The sequence below is a fragment of the Octodon degus genome, unplaced genomic scaffold, assembly GCF_000260255.1.
Source record: "Octodon degus isolate 3935 unplaced genomic scaffold, OctDeg1.0 scaffold00084, whole genome shotgun sequence".
Lineage (NCBI taxonomy): Eukaryota > Metazoa > Chordata > Mammalia > Rodentia > Octodontidae > Octodon > Octodon degus.
Window position 1 is genome coordinate 2,244,987 of NW_004524660.1, and position 12,720 is coordinate 2,257,706.

The window sequence follows — 12,720 nt, forward strand, 5'->3', positions numbered from 1 at the left end:
TCCCGAAGTGAAGAAGCACCAATAGCATTGGCCTGCCCTCGACTGGGGAGGGGATAGAGCTTGGCAGAAAGGAAGAAGCAGGTGGAGGCTGGGAGGGCCAAGGAGAGGGTACATCCTTTGGTAGAGTTGAGAAGGGGAAGTATGAAATGACTGAAGTTGGGCCTGGTGGCACATGCCTGTAATCCCAGCACTTGGGAGGCTGAGGCAGGAGGATCGCTGTGAGTTCAAGGCCAACCTGGGCTACAAAGTGAGTTCAAGGCCAGCCTGAACTGCATAGTGAAACCCTGTCTCAAAAAGGAAAAAAAAGAAAGACTACAGAAGGAGTGGGGGTGAGGGGGGCAAAGGTATGAGCAGAGGGTAAGGGAAAAGTGGGCCCATCTATCCATGTTCTGGAGCTCTGGGATAACTCAGCCTCACGATGGTCCTTTGGGCCCTTCCAAAGCCCCAATCTGGCCCCATGGGAATAAAAGGAAGGCCTGGACAGACTTCAAGAAGGGTCTGGCCTCAGAACCAAGAGGCTGGGGAACAGAGATGGGGAGGGAGGGACTGACATGGACGTGCTCCTAGCCTCTCGGTGCGTGTCCCAAGTGTGAGCTGAGACCAAACCATGAAGGACAGGAGGAAAGCTAAGGAGCTTCTGTAGGAAGTAGAGTAGTACTGGGGGACAGGGTCCCAGCCGGGGTGTGTGTTGGGGGGGGTGCTCAGTGAATAGAAAGAAATGATTCTGCCAGCAAGTTTCCTGACTTTCTTGCTTAAAGTTGCAACTCACTTGTAGTCTGTCTGCTTGTGTTGAGTCCAGGCCTCATGCGGTCCCTCTAAGGGCCCTTTTCTAGAATAGAGGGCTTCCCTGGTTTATACACAATAGGCTCTGTGGGTAAACAGAGGCCAGAGAAGTAAGGGAGAAGCACTGGCTCTGGCTATGTGGACCAGGAGGAGCTCCCGCCACTGCCTGCCCACATGAACGGTGGACAGGCAATTGAAAAATATCTGTGAGGGGCCAGTCTCGGGATTCTGCTGCGCTCAGCTCTCACCTGCAGAGAGGCTGGTACTCAGAGGCTGGGCGGTACAGGTAGGCCCCTACGTGAGATGTGTGGGGCCTGGCAGTAATCAAGAAGCCCTGAGCTCCTGCCGGCAGGGGCTTCAGCAAGAGGAGACACAGGAAGTCACTAGGAGGGCTGCCCAGGTTTCTGACAGTTGGTGCCTGCCTGTCTGACATCACAAAGCCCAAAACCCAGAATGATGGGGGGAAGGAGCTGGAGGAAGAGGGAGGCCCTGGAAGCTGGAGGTGTTGAAGAGGTGCTGTCCAGTTCGGGAGGAGCCAGATGGGCTGCTTACTGCTTCTCCACAGCTCCTTGCTCAGCTGCGCTCTCCTGGCTGGAGCTCTGGCCCTGGTCCTGGCCCTGTCCATGCCACGGGGTCTCCTTGAACACAAACCAACAGTTCCCAGCCCACAGGAAGAAGTTGATAAAGCCGAAGAGCTGCAGAGAACATCAGGGAAGTTTGTGAGAATGGTGAAGGAGCAACAGCATGAAAATAGTCAGGGCGGAGTTACTATGCTGGAGGAAGAGAGACAGCAGGCCAGGAGGGCAAGGGACAGGGATCTGGATCTAGAGGTCAAGTTCAAAGTCATCATACACTTAGGGATTCCCTGGTGAAAAAGTCTAACTCTATCGACAACCTGTTGCCAAGATCTAGTAGGGTCCCTAGCTGAATCTGCCCCCTGGAGTGGTTCTCACACAAAGCAGCAAGACAGCAACAGTCAGGGCCAGCTGGGCCTTGCACAGCCCATGTGGGGCCTGCTTAGAGCGCCTTCCTGGGGGTGAGGATGCCTGGAGCTGTCCAAGGTGCTCCCTCCCTAAAACCAGGGCTTCATATCAGTTATATTCAAATGTTTATTTAAAATATTAAGGGGCTGGGGAGATGGCTCAGTAGAATAAGTGCTTCCCTGGCAAGCGCAAGGGCCTGAGTTCAATCTCCAGTTCTGCAAAAATAAATAAATAAATAAAAATAAAATATTAAAAAAAAAACAACAACACAATAAAAAGGGCCCAGGGAGATAGCTCAGTAGGATTAGCACTTGCCTGGCAAGGGCAGGGTCCTGAGTTCAATCCCCGGTGCCAAATAAAATAAAATAAAATAAAATAATCTCATAGCAAGTACTAGCAGGGGTGTGAGATGATGTTTTCAATTAATGCTGCAATGCAATGGAAACTGGATTGGTGGATGAAGAGAGGTGTGTGAATATATAATAATAATAATTATTATTATTATTATTATTATTATTATTTGGCAGAACTGGGGATTGAACTCAGCGCCTTGTGCTTGCCAGGGAAGCGCTTATTCCATTGAGCCATCTCCCCAGCCCCAGTGTGTGTATATATAATAAAGAATGTCTCTAGGAGTTAAGTTCTGAGTGTTCACTGTAAAGTTTTTGCAATTTTGCTGAATTTTCATATGTGGACATTTCTATTATAAATGTTGAGAGGAAGAGTTTTAGAATGTTCTAGAGGCAACCTGGGTATGCCAGCTTTTCAACATTTCAAACGTAGGCCCTGTGAAGATCCAAGCCATTTTCAGAGAGGGTCTGAGGTGAATGAAATGACAGTGACCATTTGAGAAGCTCAACGTCCCTGGTATTTGCCAGATAATGTGGACAAATTTCAAAGTTCCAACAACTCGAACGGCCAAGCATGTGCCTACCGTGGAGCCGTGGCCACTGCCTCAAAGCCCTTTCCAGCGTGGAGGGCCAAGCAGTAGTAGGCCTTCTCGTTCTCCCTAGGTCCGCGCCCATCCCCGAGCCCCACGGCAGCCCTCCACTCTGCCTTCACGTGTCCATGTGTGTGCAGGCACAAGGGCATGTGCACCGCGGGGAGAAGCCTGGGGACCGGGCAGCTCTCAGGCCCCTCGTTACTGATGTCTCATCAGGCTGGCATTCGGTGCAGAGAGGCACCCGCTAGCTCTAGCTATAAGGGATACCAGCTCTGGGGGCATCTTCTCTGTTTCTCTTAAGCCTAGGGCAGCACCGGACAAGTGTGATGCACTGCCTCCCCCAGACCCCTTCCCCAGCCATGGGGCTCACCACAGAGATGTTCGCCAGCCCCATAGAGGGGGTGGCTCCAGGACTGCACACTGCTTCCTCGCCGTGGCACACAGACATGGCTGCAGTCAGGCTGGACGGCCGTGTGGCCCCTTTGACGTCTGTCAGGCCCTTGCCCCAGGCAGCTGCAGCTACCAGCCAGAAGAAGGTGAAGGACACAGTCACACAGAAGTCCTGGGAGGGGCAGAGGGATGGAAAATACACTAAGAACGCCCCCGTGGTTCCCTCTTCTTTCTTACCATTCTACATGAGAATCCTGGGGCCCCAAGGCAGTTGCCTCTTCCGCCTCACCTGACACCCACAGCCTCTGAGAGGCCAGATGGCCCTGAGGAATCTGTTCACTGGCACAAAAGAATCTGGCCACTCAGGCCACCCTGCTCCTGTCCTCAGGCGTCACAGAATCTTCTGGTCAGTCTCAGCCCCAAACCCAAGGAACATAAACTTCCCACCCTTTCCTCCCAGCTAGTCCTTTGATCATCCATGCTTAGCTATAAGTAGAGGCAGAAGCTAGACTCAGGAGATAAGAGAATTCCTTACTATACTATCTTCCACCTTGTATGCCTACAGAAGGGAGAATGTAAAGAGAATGATATAGTAATAGCTAACACTTGTATACCAGATACTTTACGTACATTCTCATTTTCTCTCAAAAAAAAAATTAGAAAGCAGGTATTACTTCACACCCATTTTATGGCCAGGTAAACTGAGATTTAGAGGCTGAGTAACTTGTTGAAGGTTGTACAGCTAATAAAGGACAGTGCTGAGCTTTGAACCGAGGCAGCCTAACCCCAGAGCCTGCTTCTTCATGTTGCTTCTGTGCCTTCCGTGAGCAGAAGCACGCAGTGAGGATCCATGCGTAGGTATCAGGTGCCATCACATCTGTCCTTCCGTCCAGCTCTGAGCGCCACCCCTACCGAATATCTCTTCAGCTCCTCTACCCCATCCCACTGGCCTTGCTCACTCACCACCAGTGGGAAGCGTTTGATCTCCGTGTAGAGTTTGTGAAAGCGCAGGTAGAGGACTAGGGCAGCCATAGTATAGAAGAAGGAAAAGATGCCAAGGGTCACAAAGAACTCAGCAGGGGCAGAGAAGTCCCCCATGAGGTGCATGGTCTTGGAGGTGGCGTCATCATCACAGAGAGGCATCTCATACTGGACCCGGTGTAACCTGCAGGTGGCAGGGAGTCTGTGCTGAGCATGGGGGCGGGGGGGGGGGCTCTCTCCCTGCCACAGCAGGGGTCCTGTGTTAGCCCTCTCTTTTCCATACTTACAGAGCCCAGATGGGGGTCGTGCATGGAGAAACACTTCCCAGGGAACCTTGCAGTTAAGATAGGATCTTCATCGAGTCCATTCAAACACTGCCTCCCCTCTGCTGCCACCCTAGACCATGGTGACCATGTATTTCCAGGTATCTCTGGGGTCCTATAGGTCACAACTACAGTATGTATAGTTCACCTGTTTCTGGTAAACCATTAAATCATCGTTCTTTTCGAAAAGTATACACTCACAGGGATCTAGTTAGCTTGAAAGTATTCATTCTTAGACCTTATTTAGGATTCCCATTGGTCTATATTGGATAAAATAAGGAGACCATGACACAGGCTTCTCCATCCTTGGCTTCCAAATACCCAAGAAAGATAATTCTCTTCTCCCTCCTGGCCAAGCTACGCATACCTCTTTGTAGTCTGGAAGTAGCAAGCAAGCATCCCATATCAGTTCTTTAAGATCTAAATACCAACCAGCTTTCTTACTTTAGGATTTAGAAGATGCAGCACAGGGTCAGAGAGAGCTACATCTTGCTCAGACTCCTACAAACCTTCATCCCCAGTGCCTGGGTCCTTTCAGTTTGAGCTTTTGTGATGTGCCATTGGTTGAGCATGGCCTGGAACATCATGGTAATGTCTGTGTTTGCCTTATGGATTTCTCTGGCTATTGTGTCTGAAGTCACTAAAGGGCAGAAAGGACCTAAGTCTTCTTGTTCTATTTCAATCTGGAGCAGCACATAGCATAGTCTTTTTTTTTTTGGCAGAACCGGGGATTGAACTCAGATCCCTGCGTTTGCCAGTCAAGCGCTTAGCCTACTGAGCCACCTCCCCGGCCCCACACAGCATAGCCTTTAGATCTCTGGAGGAGAATGAGACCAAGCAGATCCAGCTAATCTAGGGAGAGAGGCTGTGCTGGGCCAGACCTGGTCCTGCTCACCTGAAGGGATAGCCGAACAAAACAATGATGGAGCTCACGTCCTTGGCTTCGTTGTTGCAGTGGACCAGTGCTCCCGTCTCCCCGCTGTAGGAGCCGCAGGACCCGAAGGCGAAAATAGCAAAGAGCTGAGAAAGAGGGAAGGCCCTTGAGAGTCAGAAGGCCTCACCTGGCCAAGGCAGAGAACCACCCCTGGACTGCAGCAGGTGCACATGCTGAGGAGGGAAGGAGTGGGGTTTCCTTTAATCGTGTTCCTCCTGGGAAGGGACCTACTACTGCCATTCATCTTTCAGTTCCGGGTTTTGCATTCACTGCACAGGGTACTGAACCAGACAGCCAAATGAATAAGGTAGACTTTGAGAAGTATCTCAGAGGGAGATGATGAATGAGAGGAAATGGATGTTTTCCAGGTCTTCTCACTGGTTATAAAATTGGGGACCATGGATAACCTGTTTAAGATGATGACCACCACAAACCTCTGTAACTCCGAATTCTGCAAACTTCTGTCTCAAAGCTAGAGTTAATTTTCCTCCTGAAGGGAGAGGCAACCTCTAAAATAGATTCTTTTGTAGTAACCCTAAAATGATTTTCATTTCTCCTTTGAATCAGTCAAAGAATCTTGCCCTTGCCTTGTGAAATTCTGGTGGTTTCCTGCCTCAGTGGAGGTATGACATCGCTGATGGGTGTCGCCCAGGTCCTGCCAGTCTCATCCTCTTCCCCAAAGCCCTTTCCTTACAGCAGTTGTGCTGGCTGGTCCAGTGCTGTCAGCCCTGGCTCCAGCCCAGAGAAAAGTACTCTCCACTTGCCTTATCAGTCTCTGCTCTTTTCCTGCCGGTGTTCCCCTTTGCAATCTGTCGATGCTGCCATTTCTCAGTGTTAAGTTCCAAAGGTGTTTCTGACCACTTGAATTGTTTTCTTGTCCACCTTTCACCACATCTGACTACACCTCCTTTTTGAGTGATATGACATTGGCTTATCCTAAGATGCTCAAATTTCTTTCTAGGAAACACACTTTGGTTAGAAAAGGTGAAAAGTCAGAATCTCTCATCCTCCCGTAGTGTGTGCTTAGCCCCAGTCTCCTGAGGACCTGTCCTTAGTTTGTAGACAATGTAATCATTTTTATTATACACTGATCTTATTCTTCTAATTGTTCATTTTCTGTGTGGTTTTCTGTGAGCCAGTGTGTTGAATATTAAGCACCTAGAAGACATCTAATTTACATACTGATCTCACATCCAATGTCTAGAATAGATTTGTATGTTAGTCCGCTAATGACTTGGTGTCTTGGAGTGAGAAAAAAATCTGGATTAGGAGCATGGAAATCTGAGTTCTAGTCCTGGACTGTTACGAATTAGTAAGGCAACTCTGCTCTCTGAGTTTCAGTTTCCTCCCCTGTAAAAAGAAGGGTCTGGCGATCATCTAGAGTCCCTTTGCAGCTCTGGAATTTTCTCACCCTCTGAGGGTAACACTCAGTGTGCTCTTGGCTGAGTTTTCCAACAGCTGTGCTTTGCCCCTGGGTAGTATCCAGTGCCACTGCCCTGCCTTGCATGGTCTGGCCTGGCCTGGCCGAGCCCCAGGCTGGAGCCATTGACTTCTCCGTAAAGGTCACAGTGTGCACGAGGTGTTTCAGGAGGTTTCTTTCAGGCAAATGAACACTGTCTCCATCTTTAAAGCTGCCTCATAAAGAAGGTGGTAGATCCTCTCGGCAATGCCTCTGTAACTTCTATACTGGAATTAAATTATGCAAGCTGTACCAGGGCCCTGCTTGCTCTTCTCCTGACAAAGCTGAGAGAAGTCAAAGGGAGCCCCTGCACTGTGACTGCTCACGTACCCCAAGTGGCTCCCAGGCATAACAACAGTAGAACCGTTCTAGCTTTTCTTTCATCTCTGTTGGCTCTGTAGCTCTTTGATTCCTTGTAGATGTTTTGTTAGTCCGCTTGATTTCTAGTGTCTCAGACTGTACATACGTTGTCAAATATTGAGGAGAACAGTTTGTTATGTCTTTACCCACCCCAGTTAGTTAGTGGCTCCTCATAAGTATGTAGATATTCCTAACTTGGACCAATGAACAGTCAGTGATGGAGCGACTTCTTCCCTGGCCGCCTCTTGGTAGGTACTGCTAAACATTTGCAGGAACATGACATTTCTTGAGCACCTACTATGCATCAGGCACTGTTGTAGGCCTGTTCACTACCCCATAGCAAACAAAAGAGGAGGAAAACTTTTCTTCATGTTTCTGTAGCGGCACTATCCAAAATGGTTATCACGAGTATGTGTCCATTCAATTAAAATAAAATAAAACCTAAAATTCGTTTGCTTAGTCACACCAGCCACATGAAGTGCTCACATGCTGAGTGGGTGCCACACATGCTGGTGGGTCCGACACTTAGCAACGCAGACTACAAAACTTTTGCATCATCACTGAGCATTCTGCTATGTCTAAATGATGACCTGGAGGTTCCAAAAATAATTCTGAACCTGTTCTGGTGCCCAAGGGAGGGGGAATACCCCAAATATAACACCTTTACTGTTAACTTTATTCTCTTCCATTCTTTTTTTTGGCAGAACCAGGGATTGAACTCAGGCCCTTGCGCTTGCCAGGCAAGCGCTTATTCTACTGAGCTATCTCCCCAGCCCTGCTCTTTTCTATTCTGAGTCTTTAGAAGTCAGGACACTCTAAACATGGTCTGTATGCCTTTGAACCTCCCAGCACATATGTTAGGTTACTTTATTTGTTTAATTTGTGGTGTGGGGGTGAAGGCAGGCCCTTGTGGATGCCAGGCCAGTGTGCTTTACCATTAAGCTCAACCCCAGCTCCAAGCACATATACTTAAATCTGAATACCACACTGTCAGATGGGGCCAGATGTCAGAGCTTGCTACACAAGTGGACCATGAGAAAATCTGAGGAGAATCTCACTGAATTTTTTTAAATGTATTTGGTTGTTGCAGGGTCTCACCGTGCAGATCGGACTTGTGGTGATTCTCCTGCTTTCAGCCTCCCCAGCGCTGGGATTACAGGCATGCGCCACTACGCTCAGACTCTGTGGCTGGCTCAGGCTGCCCTGGGGGTGGGGCTGGCGTGGTGTGTGGTGCTGCGATCAAACCATAGTCCCTGCACTTGCCTAAGCAAGTGCTGCAGTCTGCTGAGCTATCTCGCCGGCCCCTCTCAGTGATTCTTAGAGCAGCAAAGTATAAAGGGCCTCAGAGGGTTTTTTTGCCCCATTGGTTTAATTTCTTGGAACTGCAAACTGAAGCCTCAAAGGATTTCCCCAAATCGCATTTAGCTGCTCTGAGACCCAGTCTTCAAACTCACTTCTCCTCCTTCCCTGCTCTTTCTACCCCGTTCCTTCAACGCTTGCAGAACAGCTACCTTGTGCCAGGCACTAGAGTATGAAGATGTGTAAGAGCGGGCTCCAGGCAAAAGACTAAAGCAAAACTGTGCACCACAGTTACTAAGGCTAAATGAGGAGGGAGGAGCTCTGTGCTCCGGGGCTGCAGGGATAGAGAAAGATGCCGTGCCCACTCCCTTCATTCTCCTACCCCTCCACCTTTCTACACCAGATTTGCTTCCTTCCCAACTATGAAGAGGAGCAGGCTCCAGGGAGCAGAAGGTAAGAACTGAAACCACCCCATCACCAAGCACGAGGCTCTGAGATAAGCAAACTGTCATAAAGAACTGTCACTGAGCATGGCGGTCCCGAGACCAGGGGATTTCTGGAGTTCTGGTGCCAACCAACAATCCTCCTCTTGGATCGGCAGTGCCAGGGACAGTGATGATTATACTCTGCCCCCTTCCTCCTCCTACCTCTGCCATCTTTTTTGCAAAGATGTCAGAGTAACCTTCCCAGTTTAAAGATGAGGCTCCACTGTGGTGCTGACTTACCTGCTGGTGAAAATCCTCTGTCAAGCCAGAGAATACCAACACCATCAGTGCAGGCACGGGAAGACAAGTTATTTTTACCAAATCTACTCCACAATCATCCTTTTGGTTTCACGGGCTCTGATATTATCTTTTCAAATCCCTTAAACTCACAGAAATAACTTTTTCATCACAGAGATCTTAGAGAAAATAACAAAACAAAACAAAAAACGGTCTTTGGCACCCTGCAGGCAAAATGCTTATCAAGAAGCTATACCCAGTTAAAGATAAAATAATTTATTTATAAGCAAATGGGAGTAATAGCTGGGCCAGTTGGAGATTTTTTTGTACCTTACCGTCGAACAGAGGATTTGGCCATGATACTTGAATAGTGTCACGAAGGACAAGTCTAGCCGGACAGTCTGTGTAAGAGGAGACTTGGGGCAAGGGGAGACCTGGAAATAGGAGGAAAGGGACCCACCACTTACACTAGGGCGTGGAGTTCCTGGCTCACCGTGCCTTTCCTGAATGTGGTATGTATTACAGATATTACCACCTACACTTCTCCCAGTGAGCTCCTAAGCCAGGTCTGGCCCTCAATCACAAATAAGGAAACTGAGGCCCATAACAATGTCATCATTTATTAAGGATCTAGACCTAGAAGGCAGAAGAGGTGACTGAATTTAAACCAGAGTCGTCTACCTGATTTCAAAAAAAAAAAAAAAAAATCCAAAACAACAACAACAAAAAGTTAATACTTAATAATTGGTCTATATCCAGCTTATTTTACTAGCTTGATATAGGCTTAGTCAGAATGCAGAATTGGAATTAAAGTTAAATCAGTTAATATCTAAATTTTAAATATACTCTAAACTGTAATCTTTTTTACTTTTTAATTAATTTTAATGAGAAAGAAATAGCGATGAGACAGTTTCAAAACAGGTTAGTAGGACGGTTACAATAATTAATGCATTGCATATTGTTATCTTCGTAGTAGTTATTCAGAGTACAAGATGCAGACGTGATCTCTTGTCTAAACAATATTAGTACAAATCTTTCTTCTCATTGTAAACTGTACTCTTGACTCATAAAAGAATTATATGACTTTTTAAAAAAATTTTTTTTGCGGAACTGGGGATTGAACTCAGGCCCTTGTGCTTCCCAAGGAAGCACTTATTCTACTGAGCCATCTTCCCGGCCCCATCACTTTTTTCCTGTAGGGATTTCAGTTAAACTTTTGTTTTTTGGTAGCAATGACAACAAAAGTTTTCAATTTCCATTAAAATAACTGCAGGACATATTTTCTTTTTTTTCATCCTGTAGTCATTTTATCCCTCCAAGCAGAAAATGGGTGAAAAACCCAAATGACATTTCTACTGCCATTTCTAGGGTATGTGTCTGTGTGCTTTTATGTTATCTCAACAACAAAGATTCAAAGCAGATGAAGCTCATGCCCTGAATTTATACTATCACCAATGACATTAAAACCAAATCATGTCTCATGATGTAATGTGGGCAAATCAGAGTCCAACCCTGGACCCTTAAATTTAGCAGTGTGAGAGAAAGACGTCTCTGCCTAACTCCACCTCCTTGAAGACCAGAAAAGTCAAACAGGTCTTAATTCTCAGGGCATCAGTGCTGACCCCACCAGAAGACTGGATCATTTCCCTATGACTTGCTTTGTGCAGCCTTTATAGAAAGGTTGAATGTACTGGGGATAAAGATCTAGCAGGACTGCAGAAGGAAACTTTGCAAAATCCTCCCCAGGGAAGATGAGTCCATAGTCTAATAACCTCAGGCTCTGCTCAGCTCTTGACTGTCTCCAATTTCTGGTACAGCTATTATCTAGTCTTAATGATAAAATTGTGCACTTGCATTTCAGGTGCTGTTCCTCTGGAACTGCTCATAATAGCTCTACTACTTCTCGACGGGAGTCACTTAGAGCCTTAAGGTCATTCTTATATGGCAGCCTCTAGCGCTTGAGCACTGGGTCAGAACAGGGAAGTGGGAGGAGGCAAAGAGCTCCATCAGCAGCTCTGGAGACAACAGGAAAAGTGGAAAGTCCCTCGAAGGCCAGAGTTTGCACCTCAGAGCGTCCTGTAGTCCTCATAAGTTCTCAGCTAGCCAGATAATCCTACATGCGCTATTGCTCCTGAAGTCCAGATTTGATGATTCTCATCCAAACCATGATTTAGGAGTTGGTGACACGGTGCTAACTCCTGTCTCCAGCGAGTTCAAAGTTCTTCTGAACTCAGTCCTCCTAAGTATGAATGTTAATTCATTCCCTGATGGAATTCTCTGCTGAGAGGATATTAAGTTATTTATACACCATTTGGTGTGTGGATTGTGTAACTTAAAATGTCCTCTGCAATAGTTCACTAACCCTCCCCCGGCAAGTCTTTAAGACAGTCCCTGTCCACATTACTAATCTACACTCTTGGGCACTGGGAAGAACAGACAGCATAGTAATATCTTAAAGTATCAGTGAAGCAAGGAAGCTGTATTTCCACTAGACCACAACTGGGAAAATGAGATTTTCAAGGTCACCAGGCATGTCTAACATAGTGAGCCACCTGATTTAGAGCATAAGTGATCCTAGGGACAAGCTGATCCATATCTGACCAACGCTGGGAACTGAAGTCCCAAGACGTGACTTGTCCAAGGTCACACGACTGGGAAAGGAAGGCTCAAATCTGGAACTCAGAACTTCCTAGATCAGGATTCTATCTTCTTATCCCACCACAACACATTTTGGCCATGCTGTGATTTTCCATTGTGCCTGAATTTTTTTTTTTTTTTTTAAAGTACTGGGCTGGTGAGTTCCATTCATTCATTCACAGCCTCCCTCACTCCCTTCAGGAACACAGATTACTACAAGGACCTCAGGAGCGGACCCAACCCCGGCTGGGAGCCTGACCCCCACGTCCACTTGCAGGGTCATCCAGGCCCGCGTGGGTCTGAGGACCGGATGGTTTCCATAGTTAGCCCTCCCCCGCCCCCCTTTGCCCTCTGCTGCTTTCCTCTTGGTGAAGAGCCGGCCTCGTCCCCTCCCTCTACGGAGGAGCGGTATGTGCAGGATCAGAGTTCTGGAAAGGTTACACCCGGGTCCGCTCGCCCGAGTGAAATGTGAGCGTCCCGGGCAGAGGCTCCTTGCACATAGAAGGACCGAATCCGGGACTCCGCGAGGCTGGCTCCTAGTCCTCCGCCCCGCAGAGCCGGCCGGAGAAGCTGCCCCAGGCCTCCCCTCCCCCGCCCACCTGTCGCCGCCCCCCACCCTTCCGCGGCCCGCCGCGGCGCCTCCCCAGCCCCCACCCGGGCCACATTGCTTCAGGTCAGCGTCACAGCCCAGGCTCCCGAAATAGCCCCGGGCCGGGGCGGACTCACCCACTGGAGAACTTTGATGAAGCCCAGCGGCTCCTCCAGCCTCCGCCAGCGCAGCCCCACGAGCAAGCGGTCCACCTGCGGGGACAGGGCAGCGGGGTCGGGTCCGGCCGGCAGGGGCGCGCGCGCCTCCGGCTCCCCCCACGCGTGGCCCGGGGCGCCGTCGGGGTCCCGGCGAGGCCG

General features: G+C 48.5%; 1 protein-coding gene across 1 annotated transcript in view; it reads right to left on the reverse strand.

The window, feature by feature from the left end:
- Positions 1 to 454: 454 nt before the first annotated feature.
- Sypl2 (synaptophysin like 2) overlaps positions 455 to 12,720 on the reverse strand; it is a 12,716-nt gene continuing 450 nt past the window's right edge. Inside the window, exons 2-6 of the mRNA XM_012515953.2 lie at positions 12,541 to 12,672; positions 5,299 to 5,423; positions 4,063 to 4,264; positions 3,080 to 3,271; positions 455 to 1,478 (exon numbers count right to left, since the gene is read on the reverse strand). Of these exons, the coding sequence (XP_012371407.1) occupies positions 1,332 to 1,478; positions 3,080 to 3,271; positions 4,063 to 4,264; positions 5,299 to 5,423; positions 12,541 to 12,672 (798 nt within the window). The 3' untranslated portion in view covers positions 455 to 1,331. The remainder of the gene's footprint in view (positions 1,479 to 3,079; positions 3,272 to 4,062; positions 4,265 to 5,298; positions 5,424 to 12,540; positions 12,673 to 12,720) is intronic.